Source organism: Ciona robusta, chromosome 8 (genome assembly GCF_009617815.1).
Source record: "Ciona robusta chromosome 8, ASM961781v2".
NCBI classification, from domain to species: Eukaryota; Metazoa; Chordata; class Ascidiacea; order Phlebobranchia; family Cionidae; genus Ciona; species Ciona robusta.
In genome coordinates this window covers 7,051,636-7,075,229 of record NC_143242.1, presented here as the reverse complement: position 1 = coordinate 7,075,229, position 23,594 = coordinate 7,051,636, and the positions used below count along the sequence as shown (strand labels likewise).

Genomic DNA, 23,594 nt, shown 5'->3' with positions numbered 1-23,594 from the left:
CATTTTAAATACTTCTAAAAATAAGTAGTTTTTACAAAATTTTACTTTTTCGTCGACAGCTTGGATTACAAGTTAATCACTTTGCCGTTCTTATGTTGCCAGGTGTTTCTATTTGCACAAGAAACAATTGCAACAGTTTCATAATTTAACGATTATTACTCTTTTTAAACAGAAAATGTCGTTAAAGTATAATTAATAAAGAATAAACATTTAAATGGGCATTTTATTCAGTTTTTAATTCTTTTTAGGTACTTTTCTTGCAAAAAATTCAAGTAGTTTTCGAGTGGTTTTTGATTAGGTAAACACTGAAACACTTACAATATTTTGATAATGTTATTGATTTGTATAACGGTCACCGTGGTTTAGTTGTTTAGGGAATTAGAACGTGCAGCTGTTAAGCAAAGTGCGACCATGTGCGTAGCTATAACTGTAAGACTTTTGCGTTGTTACAAATAAAATGAGTGAGTATCTTTTTGCGTGGTCTTTAATCGCAGAAAATGCAAAAACAAATTTTGCGTTGCGTCAAATTTGGATTTTATCGCTATCATTCTTGGACTAATAATATAAGATAAGCTATTCGCACATTGCATTATAATACATGCAGAGAACAAAATTTATTCGTTTTGTATTTTAAAATTTCAGGTGTAAAAATTTATAATGTTAAATAATAATTTGTTTGTGTTTTAAAAATCTGTGAAGAAATAGCATCAAGCATGAATATTGGGTAAACTATTTAAATATGTTGTGTCTAGTATAGACAGTATTAATTACTGTTATTGGACATTTTTTTCGAGAGGGCCTACATCATAAAGAATCATTAATCGTCCCCTTACGCTTTTTAATAACCGTTAACCTAAGCATAACCACGAACCCATGTAATCACTAACCCTTAAAACTACTAACCTTTAACTCTTTCATCAGCCTAATATGTAACGTACTGGAAGATTCTTCAATAGTGCCCTGTTCTCTTCTGTATCTTTATTTATCCTTTTATAACAACATTGTGCATGTAGGTTTACATAGTAAAGCGCGGTTTTAATAAAAAACAATTCTTATATTACAGAGATGGACTTACCATTCAAACCCGTTCTATTGGAGGTAAACCCACAAAGGGGATTTTCCTTTTACCTCAACCTGACGATAAAACAAAGAAAACCAACATTAAGCAAAGAAATCGTGGGTTTCTAAGAGATAGAGGCACAAACAATGATAAAGCTAAAAGTAAAGTCAAAATTAATGTCCCAAGGCCAAGGGCAAAACCAACTAAACCCGATGATGATATTCTGTTTCTGAATGACAAGGAAAAAGTTGATGTTTCTGTGAGAAAAACTACAGAGCCCCGAACAAAGGTCGAAAATCAAAATATCAATTCTAAAAATACAAAATTTGAGAAGCCAAAGCAAGAAGCTGCAAAACAGAAACCTCTGGTGCCGAGAAATCGGGTGTGGAATCAAAATTCATCGAATAATAGAAGCAGAAATGTGACCAAAACACCAACGGAAGAAATTAAAGTTGACACTGCATTTGTTACTTTGACACAAGATCAATTGAACACAATTTTAAGTTTGGTGAAAACAAAGCAAGATATTGATGTTGCTGAGATTGTGAACAAGAAATCAAAACCTGTAGAAGAGAAAAAAGAAGAAGGGAAAGAAGAGAATGAAGGGAAGGAAGAAGGTTTGAAAACCTGTTTTTTTTACACTGTTTACTCTAAAATTCGAAACTGTTTACAAAAAAAATAGTAAAACATAGATCATTTTTGCTGTTGTTTTCTTTGACATGTGTATGTTATTATTGTTAAATAATACACACAACCTCACAGTGCAAAAATTGACCACTTGCCAGTTTAACAAAGTTTATTAACCTATATACAACCCATAATATGCTTGTAGATGGCATCCATAACGAACCAACTGTGGTTCCTGGACTAGATACTGGAGATAGTGGTAGTAATGCTGGTGGTGACGAACACATTGGGGGTTTATTAAAGGATGGAAAGCCAAAAAGTAGAAGTAACTCGGCTAAGTCTAATAAAGGTAAGCTTTAGTTTGATCTGGCAATGTTAAATTTGGTTAAAAAGGCTAAATTTGAGGTTTTAAGGGGCATTTTTTACTGTTCAGTAAAATAGTGGCATAGAGTGGGGTAAGAGGCCAGTGACCTATATAAAGACTTTGTAATTTTAAGCATAAATATTGGTGCATGTTACATAGACTAGCTATGCTTTATAGTTGCTCAATGCTTATATATCAATACTGAACACATTTATAAAAGGAACACTAAAGCACTGATATTTGTACTAAGTACCTTTAAATTTTTAAACTTCATTTAAAATTTTTTTTAGAAGTTAAAGCAGATGATACGAAGGCGGCACCGAGGAACAAAATGTTTGACACACTAGGTGGGGTTGGGAGCAGGGAGCGCGACAAAGATATTCTCGAACAACGACGACAACAATGGATCAAAGATTTAAATGAACAAGTCAATAAGAAGAAACAAATATCATCTTATTCGGTTCGTATGTTTATTATGTTTTTTTGTTAAAAGTTTTAAATATTATGTTTTTCTGTTAAAATTTTAATCTGTCTGTTGTAGGGAGAGCAATAAAGTATTTTATTATTGATTGAATAATACCTGGAATCTTTAAGATTGAATAACAGTTTTCTGACATGTTTTGCATTAATTCAATGTAATGTAAAACCTCTCCCATGTCATAGAAAAGAAGTAACTGCCTGAGTGCAACCATTGCTATTGTAGCAATAAATGCTAAACAGACATTCTAATAATTTTAATATTTATGGATATGGTAGATACATCAAACTGATGGCTTATATTATAATTGTTATTTTATGACCGGGGTTGTAAAGGTTGCGATTGTAAATCACCCATTTTTGTTTTATAAATGATATCTATTTTAGTCAATCGGAACAAAGAAAAAGGAAGAAAAGCCAGAGAAACCGCCACCAGAGGGAAACAAAGAGAAAACAAACGAAAAGAGTTCTTCAGCCCCGCCGTCTGCTAAGGGTGAAATTAATGTTGTTTTATAAGCTGTATCTATTTTTCTACATGTATCTCTATTGTTGTATTGCTATGTGCTGTGTATTCTGTCACTGTGTATCATATATCTACATAATGTGTCTCCTTATGTAAGTAGAAACAATATAGAACTGGTATAAGAAAAAGATTTAAATAGATTCACTGGCAAAGCAATGTTACATTTGCCATGCAACATGACCCTATAGTCATGTGTGGATTTATTCATTCAACACCTAAAAGTATTAAGACTTGAATTTTAAATTTGCAGCGAAACCAAAAAAAGCCACCATAGACATGAATCAGATAAATGAAGATCTTCCTTCGGCGATGAGGTCATCATTCTTTCTTGGTGAGGCTGCTCCCAGGGATCATGCGTTCTCTGCTAAGAAGAAACAGCAACAGCAAAGGTGGGAGAGACTGACGATGCCATTTAGGCGGAATATATATCTTTTATTATACAATTTGTTGGTTTTAATTTTTGTCTGTTACGTTTCTCCAACACCAGATTCTTAAAGGTGGGAGATTGCTTCTGAAATTAAAACAATTCTGAATAAAACACTTATAATTTCATGTTAAAAGTATCAATCTTTGCACAAATTCAATTACAAACTATGTAATTTGATTCATTTAACTTGTAAAGGCTACCCACTTTTATCCAAAACAGGTGTATTTAGTCAAAATGTCTTTAAAACATTTTTAGCTATACTAATACATGTGGTTAGGTAATAGTTTTTAAAGTTCAATTTAAACCCCCCCCTGTATTCATGCTTACCACCATAACTGTTGTATTTACACGCCATGTTCGATCTCTATGCTAGTAATGGTCCATGAAAAACATTTGATTGCCAATGTTTGTAAGTGGGATATATTTAGAATTTGGGGATTTTAGTTTAAAACCACAATTGTATCTAAATATTTGTTTTATTCACTTAAATTATTTGTATATTTTATTGACAAAAACCTAGCTTTGTTTAACTTTAATAGTATATGTAGTATTATTTTAGAATTTTATTGAACTTTTTCATGTAATTTTGAAGACTAAAAGTATTTTTGTTTATTTTCAAACATATTAAAACACTCAGTCTGTGCGTGTACTCTTCTAAATGTCTGCCAGTTGCCACTGAATAGAATCGACTGTAACATTATCTTTGCTCCACCCAGATGGAGGGAGGAATTAGATAAACAACTGTTGGAACAAAAGGAGCAACAAGCTGTGAGGAAAATGAGACATGATGAGGGGGAATCCCCTGAGGAGGGAATGTGGGCAAGACACTTCGATACAATGAAACCGACCACAGACAGGTGCGGGCTGATTAAGTGGGTCCCCTGGTCCTGGTGTTTCTTAACCTTTCATGATTTGTGGCCACTACTACTAGTGTGCTGACAGGTGCGCACTTGTACTGGCTGTATGGTGTTTCCCTTGATGGCACCTTTTCATTTTGTTTTCTCACCTTTTCATTTTGTTTTCTCTTTCCATTTGGTAGTAAACAAAGAAAATTCAAAGAATTATGAAAACGTATCCTTACGACTTCCATAGACTGTTATTAATTCTTTAAAACACGATCAGGCTATTTGGAAGTTATGTGTTAAAGTACTCCTATCTCCCCCCACCCTACTATATTATACTATTTAGTTTAAGCCGTGCTCATTCATTAGATCTATGATCTCTTGTATACATAAACTGCAGCTATGAAAATGAATAAGTTTAGGAAAAAATAACAACTAAAACTTTAAACTTAGGACGGTGTTTTATGAAATCTTGTTGACTTTTCGCATCACCAACACCTGTTGTGTTTAAACAAAAGATAACAGCTGTTGTTGAACTTGATATAGATTCCTTGGTAATAACCAAGGCATGCACGTCAGTGCAATTCATGTGTTTTAAAACTTAACGTCACATATGGTATCTCAATATACACAACGTGACAACGTATATTAATTGTATCAACCAAAGTCAGACATAATGTTTGATTACAGAAGTGACTACAAACCAACAAACACACAACGTAACAGAGATTCGTTAGAAGTTCCAAATAAATCTAGACAAGAAAACACCAGGTTAGTACTTAGTTTTTTAGTTAGCCATTGCATTAAATGTATAATTTGCCAATAGAATATTTTATGTCAGACGATCATTTGTTGGAAATTATGTTCTGGTAGCAGAATCAATGTCAATTTGATAATTATTTGAATCAATGTCAATTTTTATGCCAGCAAATAAAATATTTTTGCAACTCTACTATTTGAACCTGAAAAAGACCTGTTATGAAAATTATGAAAAAGAAGTTGACTTGGTTGGCAGCAACAGCATTTGCAAACATAGACGTCAATTCCTTGGGTGTTTGGAGGGTGAATGTCTCCCCAGTAGTTGTTAAATTGATGTTTTGGCAGCAAAATATTTAAATTGTTTTAATCCTATAACAGTGAGATTGACCTTGTTGTAACTAATTATGTCACCTATAAAGGTTCATTTGCCACCCTATCAAAAATATAAATATGATGGAATGGCAGAAACATAACATTTCCCTCATATAACAGTGAGGTTGACCCAGTAAAGATTGGATTGGACGAAGAAGTTTCACCTCGTACCAACCACCTGCGCACAATGACCTCACTGCTTGATCCTGCGCAGATTGATGCAATTGAGCTAAGGAGGCAGAAGCAACAAGAACATAGAGTAAGTTGGTAGGGTACTGGGGTCAAGGCTCACTGTTGATTGCTAAAAATTTAAAGGTTATGTTTTCTTATGCACACATTGCAATAGGTTTTGGGTATAAGATATTTTGAAGTAATGGTGTAGTATTTATTTTTGGGTAATAAAACGTTATGTCTGCTTATTCATACACTGCAATGGTTTCAGCAACTCGACTGTGGGAATAGGAGTGGCCACCATAGATAAGTAACTAAAGTTCCCACCCACAAGGATATAAATGACCAAACCAATTCAAAGTCATGTCTGCTTAGCTTCAGCACCTTAACTATGGGAGTGTATAAGTCACTCAGTTCCCACCCACGAGGTTCTATAAGACTATTTCAAATACAAAATCTCACTTTTTCTTCAGAGAGCAATCACGGAGCAGGTGGAGGAGCGACAGAGAATAAAGAGAGAAGAGGAGAGGAGGAGAAAGATGGAGGAGGAGGATGAAGAGAGGAAATTGGAAGAGGAGAGAATGAAATTGCAAAATCAGTTTGAAAGAGAGAAAAATAAACAGCATGCAATGGAGGTTGGTGTGTTTGTTGTGTGCTTATTGTGTGCTTGTTGTTGTTTCTGTTGTGTTTGTATATTCTATCTGATGGGTATGTTCATTTTTTGTGTGTGTTTCAAGTTTGTTTTGTTTGTGAGATGTTTGTTTTTGTTGTTGTTGGGTGTTTTTTTAAATCAATGCCTAATTTTTTTGTAATTAAATTAAATTTGTAAAAAATTACTTTTTGTTCAACTTTCACAACAAAAACTGTCATAGGAAAAGCGTGAGAAGCAGACACAACATCTTTACCAACAAATGCAGGAGGCTAAAGCATCGGCGCTGAAGGATAAACTTGAAAGAAGAGAAGAAGCTTTGAGAAACCGTGGTCATGATACATCTAGGTTGGAGAAGACGCATATGAATACATTAAACATGTGAGTGGTGGGGCATACAATAATACAATACCATGTAGTGCTGTGGGGTAAGGTGGGACATCATTGAACATGTAAGTTCTGTGTATAATAAATAAATATGTTACAAAAAAAACTGCAAAACAAAATTGAATCTTGTTGGTGTGTGGTTACTGGAGCACTCTTACAGTGTTGCCCGATTTGTGTTTTTCTCCCACTTTTGCTGGACCTACTGTGGCCAGCCTTTTTGTCAGTCACTACTTTGGTGCATTTTACACAAAACTACAGCAATAACTATAAATTAACTGGTAACATATACCTATACAGTAACATATAACTGTTTCTGTTATTTCTGCTTCCAGTCATAATGTAAATAACTTTCAGTGGATCATCTGGTATGAAAAACGTAGTGTATTTCCAACGTTATGTCTGCCATCTCGCAAAGACTTTATCAAATTAAGCATTCTAAATTATAATAACTGTTTATTTAAACTGCTTTTTTATTATAGAAAGTTAATTATTTTCTTAACACCATTGTTATAGTAGGGTGGGGGAAGATGGAACACCTTTAGCGCAAAATACCCAAATAACCCAAATATAATCGTTTATTAAACAATTAACAACGGTCTATGGGAGTCGTGAGGATATAGTTTTATAATTTTTTGAATGTTCTTTGTTTACTACCTTTTGGTACGAGAAAATAGAGTTAAAAGGTGTCCCATCTTCCCCCACCCTACTGTATAACTCATATATATTAAAGTTTTATAGATAACTTATGTTACATAACATAGTATGTTAAAGTTAATATTTACCAGACACAAGAACCATCGTTCCCCTGAGCGAGGTATTAAAGTTCCCAGCATTGATATAAATGATCTTCACTCTGTGAGCCAACACAGCATAACTGGTGAGGTCATAATACCCATTGTTCTTAAACAATCGTGACAGATATTCAACTTACAGCATCAACAGCAACAAATTTTCTTCAATTTGATAAAAATCCTGTTTCTGTTATAACCAATGCTAATAACAACGGACCAATCAAACTTGAGATATCTGTCAATCAAACTTCACCAAGAAATGTTGTGGAAGCAGGGAGCCAAACAGGTTTGCATAACTTTGTATTGAAAATACTTTGGTTTAGGACAATAGGACAGCGAAACATCATTAATTAAATTCGTGTTTAAGTACAAGTATAGATATGCCTGGCAGCAAATTTGAACTTTGTTCAGTTTGTATATTTTTGTTGCATCACTTTTCACAGGTGTTTATATAAGTTAAGTCTTATTTGACCGTTACATTAGCATTTTTGACAGGTTGTTTTACAAAGTGTCAACAACAACAACAATTGGTTGAACCACTTTTCACACGAGAAGTTATATTTAACACACACAATTTTGAGCTACTGTTACTAAGTGTCTTCAAAACAATAAGTTGGTTGCACCTGTTTTTTACATGTGTTATAAGTGGTATTTGACCGACACTTCAGTATTTTTGACAGCTAGTTTTACTAAGTGTCAACAAAACAATGACTTTGAATTATTTATTAAAATTTCTATTTTAGACATCCCATCGAAACATAGAAATGATAAATACTTCCACATAGTGAGTGACGATGAAACCGAGTATCTTCCTCTTCCTTATCCTAGTGGTCGACGTAACAATGAGAGGTATGATGTCATAATGAAGTTTAAAAAGTTGAACAAAACTGTAGTAGAATAAAAAGTTATACCACAGGTCACAGGTGTCCTGTTTCATACAATTGCTCGCAAGTTACACCTATGCAACTTTGTGGGTGATTGTTTTTGTTTTATTCTGTATGGCTGACAATTTGGACAACCTGTTATTGACCACCAAGTTGGAGCAATTATTGTTAAATGTCTTTCCTACAATGGTGGCAGCATATAGCATTAAACCTGGTATTTTCTAGTCAAGGGATAAGACCTCAACCACAGTTCCCTGGTTGATGGTTGATTTATCTTTATTTTTCACACAGGAACAACAATGATCATGAGTACGATAAGTATGCACGTGATGATAAATACAGTCATGAGGACGCTCCCATGAAATCTCGTAAAAACAACGAAAAACCAAAATGGGGTGTCGGTCAGAAAAAGAAGCAATACGTACCTGCTTCCAAAAGGTTACAAATATTTTCTTTTAAATTCAATTGATATTTTGATATCTATATAAACAATCCCAGATTTTAACATTACCAAACCCTTATCGTTTAAAGTACATTTCGAAACATCGGAAATACACTATGTTTTTTCAACCTGATGAGCTGTTAAGGGAATATTTATATTATGCCTGGTAGCAGGAGTAACAGAATATACCACCACCCCCATATTTTAATAAAACTAAACCACCACTCCCTACCCCCCAGATTTAAACATTACCAAACCCTACCCCCAGGTATGTAAACTCTAATGAATGGAAAGAACGACACGAATCAAACGTTCGTCGACGGGAAGAACAACTTCTTGCCCAACAAGCGATGAATGAAAGGGAGAAGTTGCTTGCTCCAAATAAAAGGTAGGAGTTTATATACCAGGGTTGAATGCATTGAAGGTTGGGGGAAGATGGGATACCTTTTCATTCTATTTTCTCGTCCCATTTGGTAGTACACAAAAAACATTTAAAGAATTATTAAACCATATCCTCACAAATCCCATAAAACACTGTTAATTGTTTAAAACACGACCAGGATATTTGGATATCATATGCTAAAGGTGTCCCATCTTTCCCCACAGTACTATGTAGCCCATAGGCAGAAATACATATAATCTATGTTATTTACATAACATGTGACATTTGAAGCCTTTTTTTGCCTGTTGTTTGCAACAGATATAGATGTCTCAATTTGTTAACTTTAATTATACCAGGGATTATAGGCCTTTTCATCATAAACAATTTGCAAAAGTATTTTAATATCATTTAATTGTTTATTCAGGAAAAATGATAGCACAGTCTCTCACCGTTCCCCTTCCCCACCTGTGCCTGCATTAAGAAGGTACAACCAACAACAACAAAGGGAAAGGTAGTATTGTTTGTATCTCATTATGTGGTTAAAATGCATGCCCCTGGCCTGGACCATAAGATACTGTAGTAACGGGCATTAAATCCTCAGCCATAGTCCCACTCCTGGCCATATGTCCGCGCCCATATGCTACGGATAAAACATTGGCATATAGTTATTTAACTTCACCATAATTATACATTATAACATACATTAAAACGTCAACATTACACCGTACACTTTCACAGGTCGGTGTCCCCTCCTAAGCGTTACCACGACAACAGCGACGAAGGAAACATCCGTCCACCACCGAGGAGGAATCGATCACGATCACCTCCCGTCCCTCATGTGAGGAACCAACTTCGTGAACATCATCATCATCAGCGTGATCGTGAGCGAACCGTGAATGAATCAACAGAAAGGTTGGAGTTTTGTTTGTTATTATTGGTTTGAGTTGAATATCTTGACTAATGCATAGGTAATACATATTAGTATATATGAATGAATGATTGTAACTTACTTTATCCTCGCGTGGCCGGAAAACGACAGTCATTATAACACGGGTTTTAACACCTCGTGCCAGCTTACGAGTTACCATGTATGTTACTTTGTGGGTGATTATTTTTTTGGATTTTTTAATTTTTTTTATGTATTGCTGATAATTTAGACAACCCATTAGTGACCACTGGGTTGGAGCAATTGCCGTTAAGTGTCTTGCCCAAGGACACATACGCCCACAATGGTAGCAGCGTCGAGCCTTGTACCCATTACCTCTGGGTTACAGGCAGGCGCGCTAACCACTACACCACGGCGCCGATATAAATTGTTGGTATCTGTTATATTGATTATTATTGCACAATATTTAGGAATCAGACAACGAGAATAAATAGTGATTGGTTTAAACTCTTCTTTTTCTACCCCAAGGGTAAACGTTATAGTATCTTAACTTGACAGTGAGCATGAGGTGTATGAAGCCACCATGCATGATGTGCAACACCTGTGTATTAAACCCCTTGGTTTCTACCCCGAGTCCTGATAGTAAGCATAAGGTATAACACTCGTTCCTTGCAGACCAGAGACAGCGATGTCAGTAACAACGGACCAAGCAAAATACAAACCTTATAAACATTCTCGTGATTCTCCCGTTCCGGAAACCATCGATTTTGTTGAGTATCGCCGTAGCGATGTTATTTTAGACCCAAACCAGCCTCCTTCAAGACCTGAAACTGCAGTTCAAAACGCGAGTAAGTATTCTTAAGCTGATATTACCTTCGTTAGGGCTATTTTTGATGAAATGTCGATAAGCTCTATAAGGTCAATTTATAAGTTCAATATTTTGGAAAGTGAATGCAGTTATTTTCACTATACAAGATACTGAATGATAAAACTGAACAATAAAGTTACTTTGCTATACTTTAGTGTTAGCAAACTTAACAGTGCACAAACTTTGGTTGTTTTCCAGTTACGCAGTCGTTCCATGAGATGGAAGAAGCCACTAGGGGCAACCAAGAGCAAAGCAAGGTTAGTTGTTTAAATATTGGTTGCGAATATGCATTTTATGAAGTATCAACATATTATGGATGAATTAATGTAGCCTATCTATCCTTATGTGGTTGGGCAATGACAGTCGGTATAACACCAGTGCTCTGTTTTATACACCACCGTACTTCCTCCCTATATAGAAATATCAGTAATTAAAGAAAATGCTGTGACCTATTTAACGATCTGATAACCACAAGGAGTAATGAGCCAGCTCAGACATAAAATTCTGGTCGCAAGGCATGAGTTGGCATATAGGACCTACCCCATATACAATATGAAGATATAACATCAGTTGTTACATCACAGGATCCATTGATAAACGCAGACATGGTAAAACAGCGTGAACGCCAGGACAAAATTTTAAAGGAAATTTCGATTCTGCGCCAAGGCCTTTTACTGAAACAGAGAGAAGTAGCAAGCTACCCTGTTGCTATGAATGTGGAAAACCGTAATCTAACAGAGCGCATGAATGATGTTTCTATGGATTAGTTCGTAAAATATGTTTTCTATTACTGTATAGTTATTTGCACCTATGTTTTGCCCGTAGAGATATTTAATAAACGTTGGTACATTTTAGTTGTGTTTATTTACTTCTGTGAGCAAATAAAAGGTACAAGTTTGTTAAGTGTAAAGTAATTCTGAAGTTTTGGGTTAGAGGGTATTCCTATTGCTGGATAAAAATTGTTTTATTTATTCAAAGTTATTAAAACCTAGTAAAAGAATATATATATATATATGTTAAATATGTATATTGTAGTGTAAAAAAATAATGTTTATTTTGATATCTATGCTTTGTTATTAAATATACGATTTCTATGGAAGTAGGTTTACGAAGTATTTTTTAGGATTAGTTAGAAAGAGCGAAACTTATTTATATTAAAAGAAACAGCAATACAATTTTTTAAACCTGAAAATTTACACACAATTATTAACTATTAAAAAGGAAACAAAGTAAAAACAATATACAGTAGTTGAGTGTTAGTTTGTGATCACGTATGACAACACACATTGAACTACACATAAAATCTACTTTGTCTAATAACCGGTGTCACTTGAAGAAAATTTGCGTTTATTTACGTTTACCATAAGTGGTATTTATGGATTAATGAATGAATAAATACTGCAATTATTTGTTTACTTTACGTGTTTTGATCAGTTAATATACTATGCGTGCAGCCATGTATTTAATATAAGACCGTTTAGTTTGATTAAGTTGCAATACGTAAACGTAAGTGAGTATTATAAAGACGGTGTGACGTTTTTCGATGTAAAAACATTATACCATTGTGGTCATTTAATTAATTAAACTTTATAAAGTCAAAATTTATTTATTAAGTTGTCTCATCCAAGCCTAGACCGCAATTTGAAAATAGTTTGTTTTGTTTTAACAGGTTTATTTCAAACAGGAAATGGTGTAGTTAGTTTAAAACGTGTCTTAAGTTTCGTTAAATAATTTTAGTGAATATAATGTACTTTCTCTCATACCAACTGTATTTTTTATCAAAAAAGTTATAAAACATTGAAAAATTTGTTTTAAACAATGAAATAACATGTTTTTTGGCAATGTATTTTACGTTACAATCAGGCTATAGCCTATACACAATAAATTATTTTTGTTCTATATATATATTGTATACAATATAATCACCTTCCTAAAACTTTTTGCAATATATAAGAATGTTCCTTGGAAGATAGTTCCGGAACCTTAAAATTTATATTTGCCTGAAAGGCCCTGAATCACTGAATGGCATTCCAGTAGCTGCAAGCCATTTTTAACCGATGCTGCAATAAATTTATTTTTTGGGCATTTAAATAAACTTATGTAGCCATCAAAGCCATGTTCTTAAATGATCCATTAATGAAACTATATTATGACACCACCTTCTTAATTGCAAGTTGTTTTCAAACAAAACTACAATACCTTTTTTTTGGTAAGAATTTAAACTTTTTACATAAGTAGTTATCAAAGCTCTGTTTTTAAAAATGAACCATCCGTTTGCGAGAAATCATCTTCTAATTATTTGCTTCCTCTCCTACTCAGGCTTAATCATGCAATACTTGAGCTAGGCTCTATGGATTTTGTGTATGACATCTTGGAAAAGTTAAAATCGTTGATTTTGCGCCCGTGGAATTTCTTGAGGTTTTTGATAAGTGAGATTGATTTGTCGTGGTCTTGGGGATATTTGTGGGGAATCTGGTTACTACTGGTGGCAATCCTTGTTTACTTTCTAAGAGCTCCATTAAAGTTGTCTGATAACATTAATGCAAGTAAGTATTGGCTTAAATTTTAGCAAATAGTGAAGAATCTTTTGAACAATACAGATTAGGCTTGTGAAAAGTGTTAGAGGTTGGTAGTTAGGGGCAGGGGTGAGTGGTTAAAAGTTAGTGGTTGGCCGCTCTGTTTAGTGGTTAGCAAATAGGCTAGGGGGTGATTTTTCCGTAGCACAGAAAGCAATGCTGTTACGATTGTGGGCGCATGTATCCTTAGCCAAGACACCTAACAGCAATTGCTCTAACTCAGTGGTTACTTTCACAAATAGATTGTTCGAATTGTCATACGTATAGAAAGACAGAAACCGTCTATACACGGCAAATAGTGAGCGTGCACAAAGTGCATAAAATAAGAGTTGAGTCACCCATGTTATAACTCTTAAGTTGACTCACCACACAAAGTTAAATAAGAGAAATCTTTCAACAAGCATAAGACTAATTTTCAAATTGTTTTTCTCTCAGTGAGCGTCTTCATCAGTTCGTTGACGCCCAAGTTTTACGTTGCCCTCACAGGAACATCTTCACTCCTGTCAGGAATTATTCTGGTGAGTAACCTAATATTAACTCATCCAAGATTTTTCAATTTCAAATGATGTTGTATTGTATGTATAATGAACAAGTGTAGTAAGGATATTCTGTTATTTTTGTAGTGTTAATATGTTGTTCTACCAATAAAATGTATGTTGTAACTTATCCGAGAGCAACATTTTATCATTTTCTATGATATTTCAATTTTAAATAATGCTTTATATTAAAAAGTGTAGCGGGTTACTCTATTATTTTTATAGTGTTAATATGCTGTCCCACTGCTTAAGTGTATGTTATCCCACTATTTGTGTAGTGTTATTACAGTGTTTTATACATAAAATACATTTATATATATTTAATAAACAAAATGCAGTATCACAGGGCTACCTTAGCCTTTCATGGTTTGTAGTCCCATTGAGACACTCAACACTGGTGACATCCTGTTACACCAATAAAATAACCTACATTTGTTTAACATTCGTATGACTGTTATTTTATTCAACACTTTGCACTGTTTGCAGCAATCATGCTATAAAGAAACAATGCTATATATGCAAAGGTCTGCTAATGGCCGCAGTACACCCTGTGGCTACTAAGCCTACTGGGCACAAGTTGAAAGCCACAATATAAAAACTAATCCGTTTAATAAACTTACTATCTTTTACATTGTGGTCAAATCAGTCCTGGCCTAAAATACATACAATGGGGCACTGAGCCAATATAGATATTAGGGTAATAGGCCAATCCTGGTCTAAGTCCCAGGTCCCATGACATGTCAAACTGCGGGCACCTCACCCATATAGAGTAGAGTAGAATCATTATATTACATTGTCCCAGTTTTTTGAATGGTAAAGTTTGAATGACAATAACATGTCGCACAGGCACCTTAACATTACAGATTATTACACCAACTTTTGATACCTTGCATTACATTATCCCAGACGTATTTTTGGTGAAGTTGAAATGATGATGAGTAATGACTCGATAACTTTAACATTACACCAACCTATCATACCTTGCATCATATTATCCCAGATATTCGAGTGGTGGTACTTCCGCAAGTATGGGACATCTTTTATTGAGCAAGTTTCAGTGAACCACCTTGGACCATTGCTGGGTGGGGAGGATAATGAAACAACATCCACCCAGGCTAATGATTCAAAACAAAGTATGTTTAAAATACAGTATAGTGGAATCAAAGTATGTTCAAAATTAAGTATGCTTGGCACAAACTGTTGGTTTTTACCATGTGTTTTTAACAGGGCTAATTTTCCAAATCCAACTATAAGTTAATTCAGATACCAAAGCATGGCATAAAATGCCCAGATATTAAACTTTTTCGTTTAAGTATGAAAGGATATATTTTATGTTAAACAGAATCTTTTATTTTGATTCTTTCCCCATAACTTGTATTTAGAATTGAGTTTTTTTGCTGCATTCACACATGTGTGTGGATCGTTTATCGTTTGTTAAATAAATATTTGTTTAACAGAATGTAAAGTTTGGAGGAACCCCCTGAATCTTCTAAGGGGATCGGAATATAACAGGTAGCTTGTTTGTATATTGATGTGTTTATACAGAGTAGGAGTTTCAATGTTTTTACTGATAAGTTTACAAAGTGTCAACGTTGTAGATTTAACCTTGAATTTGTTGCCCAATATAACAGGGAGCATATTTGTATATTGGTGTGTGTTTATAGAAAATGTAAATAAATGGTTATACAGATGTTTTAAAAAGCGTAAACATGAGAATAACCTTAAATTGTTTGCAAGACTTTTCACAGGTGTTTATGTAAGTTAAGTTGTATTTAACCAACACTTTAGTATTTTAGGTACTTTTACAAAGTGCCAACAAAACAATAATCTTAAAATGGTTGCACCACTTTTTAGGATATTTATAAAAGTCAAATTGTATTTGGCCGACACTTTAGTATTATTTATCCAAACTATTATAGCTATTCACCCTTACTTGAACATAGAAACCTTATACTCACACAGATATAACTGGGTAACTGGACAAGAAGCGCTCACGTATTACGACATGAACCTATCTGCTCAAGACCACCAGACCTTTTTCACTTGTGAAACCGACAACATCAGACCTGCAGACAACGGTAAGAAATTCAAGAATTAAGGAATAAAAATATAGTTTTTATTTAAACACAACTGTTTTTATTATAACACAGGTTAGGCTGGTGTAATAGGCAATATTCTATATGGCTGAGGTTATTGTAAAAGATCTGGGATTTAGTTCAAATTTGACCCATTACCCCAATATATGCCACTATACGGCTTCCGTACCTTAATTACTGAATTACTTATTATGAGCAAAGAAATTCTGTTTTTTTAAAGTGTTTATTGGCAATCACTGCTTAGGTAGTTAGTTAGCAATTAATTAATAAATAGTTGTTTGCAGTCAGGCTCTTCCAAGGCTATTACAGATAACTTGAAACCTATACCTTGAAATCAGTTTAGGAATCTATACATTAATTTATATAAGGCAATCATTGCTAATGGTATGTGGTTCGCAATTATTGATAAATATTTGTTTACAGTGATGCAGAAAGCATGGAGGGAGCGAAACCCACAAGCGAGAATAAAAGCTGCGCATCAAGCTCTTGACCTTGACCAAGAGTGAGTGGAAAACATACAGTATAAATAACACAACTTGTGCATAGGCGCCAAACCAGGGGTGGCAGGGTGGGCAGGCCAACCTCAGAATTTCCTGCACTGCATTAATCAGTAGACATTACATCCAAAAAAATGGATTTGTTTGTCTAACTATCCCTGCCCCCTTGGATTAAAAAAAAAAAGATTTATATGACCTTGTCCTTATGTATATAGGTAACACCTATAGTAGTCAAACATAGGGAACCTCATTGATTAATGTGGTGAATGCAGTATACTTTGGCTCTGCTTGTTTGTATAGACACCTAACAGCAGGGTAAAATCTGGGGTGACATTGTTAAAATACACACATAGTTGTCAAACATAGAGAACCTCGTTGATTAATGTGGTGAATGCAATATACTTTGGCTCTGCTTGTTTGTATAGACACCTAACAGCAGGGTAAAATCTGGGGTGACATTGTTAAAATACAGTTACACTCATAGTTGTCAAACATAGGGAACCTCGTTGATTAATGTGGTGAATGCAGTATACTTTGGCTCTGCTTGTTTGTATAGACACCTAACAGCAGGGTAAAATCTGGGGTGACATTGTTAAAATACACACATAGTTGTCAAACATAGGGAACCTCGTTGATTAATGTGGTGAATGCAATATACTTTGACTCTGCTTGTTTGTATAGACACCTAACAGCAGTGACGTGCACCCTAGGCCAAGGCACACGCGACTTTACTCCATGGTTTACATACATGTCATCAGCTTTTGTAAATAAATGAGACACATATTTGTTGTACTAATTTGCTGTTGTATATTTGCAGTTGTGCAACGGGATACATACTACTTGCTGAGGAAGAAGCTGTAACAATACTAGAGGTGGGTGACAATCTGTCTACATGACATGTGTAGTAGTGTCATTAAATATATACAACCCCTGTCAGATTGGACATGGGTTTAACTGTATTGATCAAATAGGGGCTCATGAATTTTGGGCAACATGGACTAACATAAAAGAAGCTTCAAGATTCTGTTTTAATGATTTTTATTGCCCCATAGTGTTAAATAAGGGCTTATAAATTTTGGGCAAAATGGGTTAACGTTCATAGTCTAAGCTTATAGATTCTGGTGTAATGACTTTTGATACCCTATCATATAGGGATATAACATGACATAATTTCTGTTTATCTCTTTGAAAACAATAGCGAAGATCAGGTTATTTTTAAAATGAAGAGAAAGGAATCAACAGCAAAACAGTTGTTAAAACACACTATGGATAAAAAGTGTGGGAAAGAATGTCAGTTAAAAAGTTCGACTGTCTCACTCAATAGTTGATAAATTATTAGGATGAACTCAATATATTTTGTCCAAACAGGCCGAACGTTTATTTCGACGAGCATTGAAAGCTGGGGAAGGATTGTATCGTAAGTCCCAACTTCTACAACACCACAGCGCCATGCATGAAGCTGAACACCGTGAGTTGATTGGTTTGTTAGTTGGTGGATTATTACAAAAACTGCAAAACATAATTTTTTCTTAAAATGTACAGTCTGGACTGTTTAATCTCAAAATGTACAATCTAGACCGTTTCAGCTAAATGAAGAAATTTGATATAGTTGTTAATGTCTGTTTAAACTTTGATTAATTTTTATACAGCTATGCACATTGGGTATTAGGGTTATAGGCCAACTCAGACCTCAATCCCAGATCCCCTAGCATGCCTATAGGATCTTACTTATAGAATAATCTTCAGTTGTTTAAAAAAAGTTCACCTTTACTATACCAACAAAGAAAAAAATACCTACAACAGGCAGTTTCACTTTAAACCTGGTTTACTACATGCTGTGGTTATTAAGTTCACAATAAATAATGTTTATTGTTGTTGGCATAGGGGTTTCAACATTTAACTATAAAAAGAATGTTTTATTATGTTAGTAAATATGGCATGTATATATTCATACTTAAGGTTGAACAAAGGTATATCTTTTAATATTTTCCCATTTAAAATCGTTTGTTTTCAAATGGTGTTACACTACACAACAGCTCGCATTGGGGTAGAAAAAGAAAAAGGAAATATCTGCACTGAGAAATGTTGGGTGCAGACGTTTTAGTCGTTTTTTGACCCCATGGCAAGCTACACTGTAAATGCCAATTACAATAATAATAGAACAAACTAATAAGTAATCAAGTGAATATAGATATATAGGTGATGACCTTTGTTGGGCAAGCTGTTAGTGGATATTTCTGTATTCTTTTTTATATCCCCTAAGCCTATCCAAGCTACAATATAATAGGTGAGGTCCTTGAAGAGCCAAGATTTGGGACAGATTTGGTTCATTTAATCATTACCCCAACACTCTTAATCTTCCAAAAGTGCCGTGCTTGCTCTCTCGTGTTCCTAGCCAAATTTCGGTTTCTGTCCTGACTCTTGTCTCACAAGACTTCATCTGTGAAGTTTAGTTTTATTTTTGACTTGTCGTATAACTTGGTCTAAGAACAGCCTGGTTTAAACTAATGTACTGAAGTGTAAATGGCAGTTGCAATATTAGAACTAAATATCAGCATTCACCTCACAATGGTTGCAGGCCGAGACACGAACGTGTTGGTTTACATCAAGCGTCGATTATCGATGTGTGCGAGGAAACTCGGGAAAACAAGGGAAGCTGTCAAGATGATGAGAGACGTAAGTCGACAGTGAGCATGAGGTTGTGTGTAAAAAACAGTGAGTATGACACCATGTGTGTCTGGTGTATAAGGATTCTATAAAAAGCACCAGTGTTTTAAGCTATAACTAACTAGAAAGAGGTATATGAATGCACCAAGTCTGGTTATCGGAAATACGAAGTAATTTAAATAATTAACAGGCATTATTACTAATTGAGCTCTGCATTACCCAATGTAATATTAATCTTACCATTAAATTTTAATTATAATCCTAAAACAGTATGTTACTATAATGCAAACTGTGTTTCTAATTTCACATTTAATTTGAATATCAACTTGTAAGCTAAACTTAAAGGCAGCTGGTAAATGTGTTGCATAATTTGGTTCCTTACTTTTATTTAATGGTTTAACTTTATTTGGAGCTACTTTAGTTTGTTACCTCTTTAAATTGGCCCAATTTATTTTCTAGCGGGTTAGTTTACGATTACCAATTTGTAAATTTCGAACACCTTTATACATATATTTAAATTCAAAACAGCTCTTTCGGCATATCCATTTATAGTACCAACATTTGAATACTATTCCATGCTGCCTTATCAGCGGAAAGTAAAGTTAGAGGAAATCAAATTTTGCCAGAAGTGAAAGCTGGTTTATATTTAAATTAACAACAAGTTTATGTAAAGCTAACTTTCTTCTAACCTATTATTTCAACAGCTAATGAAAGAGTTCCCGATGTTAAACGTTTTGAATATTCACGAGAATTTGTTGGAAGCATTGCTCGAGCTACAAGCGTATGCTGATGCACAGGCCTTGCTATTTAAATATGATGGTATGTATTCTCATAAGCACAAAACTATTTAAATACAGGGAAGGCTGAAATAGTTACATACAATTCAATGAAACCAATATACCTCATTGGTTTAAGTGTTTATTGATAAATGAAGCGCAGAAAGTTCTATGGTAGGCCTGCCCACCCTGCCACCCCAGGTTTGGTGCTGATGGGTGTGCGATTTTCTATGCTTATACACCTCACAAGTACCTACGCACTTTTATACCCAAATATGCTCAACAATAACCCAAACATGTTTTACCTGTATACAATCTACATCTACCTACCCTCGTCATGTATACACCAGAAAACATATATGACCTTGTGTACATTCATTTTTACAACAAGAAAACAGATTGAAACCCTATGCATCCATACACCCCCTAAAATACACACTTACGCATCTGATGCTGTGGCACAATGGTTAGCCCAGAGGTTAAATAAATAAATTACATTCATTTCCATTCCAGATATTAGTCTTCCCAAATCAGCTACGATTTGTTACACGGCTGCTTTGCTCAAAGCACGAGCAGTTTGTGATAAGTTTTCATTGGAGGTAGCGACAAAGCGAGGATTATCTTCATCCGAGATGACGGCAGTTGAAGCCATTCATCGAGCTGTGGAGTTCAATCCTCACGTTCCTAAGGTGTGTGATCTGTTATTTTGGGTTTAGGGTTGTGGATGTAATTTACTAACTTATTTATCATCGCGTGGCGAGACAACCACATTAGTTAAAATATGGGTGTAACTCTGACGTGTATGAATACACTATATGTGTCTAGTGTTTAAGGAGACACACATGTTTTAACTTGACATTGAGCACGAGGTGTATGAATAATATTGTAAGACACCTCTATTATAACTCTATGACATCATAGTAACACATTATCACCTCACAGTACCTTCTCGAAATGAAAAGCATAATATTACCACCCGAGCATATATTGAAACGTGGGGACTCTGAAGCAATTGCTTATGCGTTCTACCATCTACCACAGTGGAAGAATGTGGAGGGAGCTCTTAATTTACTTCACTGCACTTGGGAAGGAAGTAAGTGAGATGGAAGTAATGGATGAGCACGTATTATATAGGGTTTGGTGTTGGCTGTTTAATGAATGAGCACATATTATATAAGGGTTTGGTGTTGGCTATTTAATGAATGGGCACGTATAATACACTGGACGTATAATACACACTATTTAATGAATGAGCACAAAAGCCACGTATTATAGAATGGTTTGTAATATCTAATGAATGGGTACAAATTATATAATGGTTGGCCACTTGCCATCTAATGAATAGGCACGTGGTGTATAATATATAGGCATGTGCGGTTTAATGAATGAGCACGTATTTTATAATGGATCACCCCAACAACCAGGGTGCTGCTGTATGATTCATAATACTTAAGTTTGTTAGATAGCTATTGTCCCAGAACAAACATACAAAGTATGTCATTTATGACATCATAAACCAATGCTTTTGTTCCCAGCATTTCGAATGATTCCGTACCCACTGGAAAAAGGACATTTGTTTTACCCGTATCCTAACTGCACTGAGAATGCTGATAGAGAACTTTTACCAAGTAAGTGTATTGTAGGCATTATACAATGCTTTGTTGCTGAGGTGTGAATCAGGGTGGTACCTGAGATATAGGCCACAGTTGGCTCATAATGTGCATCGTATGATGGGCAACACTCGTGTATAAAACAATCTACTTTCCATCCCCGAGGATAAACATGAAAGTATCCTGACTTGACAGTGATTATGGGGTGTATAAAGCCACTATGTATGGTGTGCAACACCCGTGCATTAAATCTTTGGTTTTCTAAACAAAGGATAAACATAAAAGTATCTTCTTGACAATGAGGTGCATAAAGCCACTATGTATGGTGTGCAACACCTGTGTATTAATTAAACTTCTTGCTGCATCACCAAATAATACCTAAGAGTATCCTCTATACAGTGAGCATAAGGTGTACCCACTGTGAACTTTCTACTCATTCCAGGTTTCCATTACGTATCAGTTTACCCCAAGAAGGAATGGCCCTTCTTTATTGTGTTTGTTGGTTGTCTATGTTCCTTCACAGCTATGCTTGCCATACTGACGCACCAGTACCCTGATATTATGATACTTTTCGCAAAAGCATTAAGTGAGGTGGGTGTATTAACATTACAATATTTTAATTTATCTTTTTAACAATTTATACTCTATTCTGTATGGGTAAGGTTTTTAAGGAACTGGGATTTAGGCCCTTCGAACACAATTGCAAAGATCATGCTATTTAAAGAACGAAGAGAAGGGAATTAACACAAAACAACAGTTGTTAAAACACGAATGGATAAAAAGTGTGAAACGGAGGATAAGTTAAAAAGCGTGGCTGTTGCACCCAATTTGAATAAGATGTTGTAGTGTTTATGGATGTAGAGGTCCTAGGTTCAAATCCTGGTGTTGTGACTACAGTTTAGGGTGTATTATAAAACACAAGAAATATAAATGAGTGGGGCAACTACAGTCGTTATAACATGGATGTTCTGTTTCATACACTTGTGCAAGCTTATAAGTTACCGCAGATGTAACTTAATTATGTTTTATATTGAATAGTTTCTTGGAATGTTGGTGGCGCCGATCACTTTTATCCTGGAGAAGCTAGATAGTTTGATGCCGACATCCATCTGGCACGTTCTGACAAGAGTATAAGAAGAACATTACAACATGGCACATATACACACCCTACCTAACTGTCAATACTTCGTTACTGGTATAACACTCCGTAAACGGTGTGTTACGTGCCCAACTGGTGATTGCATTTGAGAAAAGAAATCAAAATAAGATTTTTGTGGCTGTTTATGTTTTTCAGGTTTCTATGGCTGACTGAATCAGTGTAAGATTAGTGACTGTTAGATCACAATTAGCTAAGCTACTTGTTATTGTTAGCAAACAGAGCTGAAGTAAGATTATTTTAAGTGTGCCTGTTTTAGAATAGATTGTAAGTACTTCAGTCAGTATTGGGAGATCAGATCTAGTATTTACTCAGTTTTAGAACTCTTCAAATATTCTGATGTTTTACTTGGTTAAGGACTTGTGTTAATGTGCATCGCAGTGGTTTTATTCTATGTGTGTGAGATTCCGCAGCGTGGCACAAAGGGTCTTAGGATTAAGGCCATAATTGGCCCATTATCGTAGCTGGAGCATGGTAAAGGAGTATGGGACCATCATTTTGGTGTGCGTGCACTTTGTGAAAACTTCAAATGATAATTGCTCTAGCTCAGTGGTCGGTAATAGTTTTCTAAATTGACAAACACAGTGGCTTTGATTTTTAGAAAGTTCCAGGGTTGACACAATGTAGTATGTTAACTGTAAAAGTAGGTTTATATTTTTCTGGAGTGTGTTAAGGATAAACTGCTTTTGTAATTGGAAAATTCAGGGGTCACTACAACTCCTCGAAAATCTCATGGAGGCCTGCATGCCCTGAACCATATAAATTGACG

The 23,594-nt window shown here is 35.0% G+C and overlaps 2 protein-coding genes across 4 annotated transcripts; both read left to right on the top strand.

Annotated features, from left to right (window-relative positions):
• Positions 1 to 581: 581 nt before the first annotated feature.
• Positions 582 to 11,765, top strand: LOC149732925 (coiled-coil domain-containing protein 66-like). Of its 3 annotated transcripts, none has more exons than XM_089883256.1 (21): positions 582 to 724; positions 1,064 to 1,677; positions 1,893 to 2,036; positions 2,345 to 2,511; positions 2,916 to 3,021; positions 3,302 to 3,440; positions 4,195 to 4,335; positions 5,011 to 5,091; positions 5,572 to 5,710; positions 6,096 to 6,257; positions 6,495 to 6,652; positions 7,444 to 7,535; positions 7,577 to 7,735; positions 8,193 to 8,298; positions 8,625 to 8,771; positions 9,044 to 9,163; positions 9,582 to 9,668; positions 9,896 to 10,069; positions 10,719 to 10,891; positions 11,110 to 11,168; positions 11,496 to 11,765. In XM_089883256.1, exons 1-21 carry the CDS (start codon positions 714 to 716, stop codon positions 11,676 to 11,678), a joined length of 3,162 nt encoding a protein of 1,053 aa, XP_089739382.1. In that variant the 5' UTR covers positions 582 to 713; the 3' UTR covers positions 11,679 to 11,765. The 3 variants fall into 3 exon arrangements, with proteins under 3 accessions (XP_089739382.1, XP_089739383.1, XP_089739381.1); XM_089883257.1 differs by having other exon boundaries at positions 2,342 to 2,511; positions 7,592 to 7,735; XM_089883255.1 differs by having other exon boundaries at positions 2,342 to 2,511.
• Positions 11,766 to 13,208: 1,443 nt separating this feature from the next.
• LOC149732924 (suppressor of tumorigenicity 7 protein homolog) lies at positions 13,209 to 22,937 on the top strand. Its single transcript, XM_089883265.1, has 15 exons — positions 13,209 to 13,457; positions 13,923 to 14,005; positions 15,024 to 15,156; positions 15,481 to 15,535; positions 15,986 to 16,101; positions 16,543 to 16,621; positions 17,434 to 17,488; positions 17,985 to 18,084; positions 19,195 to 19,292; positions 19,988 to 20,102; positions 20,573 to 20,748; positions 21,002 to 21,152; positions 21,595 to 21,687; positions 22,112 to 22,260; positions 22,708 to 22,937. Exons 1-15 carry the CDS (start codon positions 13,262 to 13,264, stop codon positions 22,801 to 22,803), a joined length of 1,695 nt encoding a protein of 564 aa, XP_089739391.1. The 5' UTR covers positions 13,209 to 13,261; the 3' UTR covers positions 22,804 to 22,937.
• Positions 22,938 to 23,594: the final 657 nt, after the last annotated feature.

Excerpts from the sequence above, each read along its gene's own strand:
- LOC149732924 (XM_089883265.1), top strand. The coding sequence starts at position 13,262 with ATGGATTTTGTGTATGACATCTTGGAAAAGTTAAAATCGTTGATTTTG. Across the intron at positions 16,622-17,433 it reads GCTCTTGACCTTGACCAAGA|TTGTGCAACGGGATACATAC; the intron begins GTGAGTGGAAAA and ends GTATATTTGCAG. Across the intron at positions 20,103-20,572 it reads CTTGCTATTTAAATATGATG|ATATTAGTCTTCCCAAATCA; the intron begins GTATGTATTCTC and ends TTTCCATTCCAG.
- LOC149732925 (XM_089883255.1), top strand. Across the intron at positions 1,678-1,892 it reads GAATGAAGGGAAGGAAGAAG|ATGGCATCCATAACGAACCA; the intron begins GTTTGAAAACCT and ends ATATGCTTGTAG. Across the intron at positions 10,070-10,718 it reads GTGAATGAATCAACAGAAAG|ACCAGAGACAGCGATGTCAG; the intron begins GTTGGAGTTTTG and ends CGTTCCTTGCAG.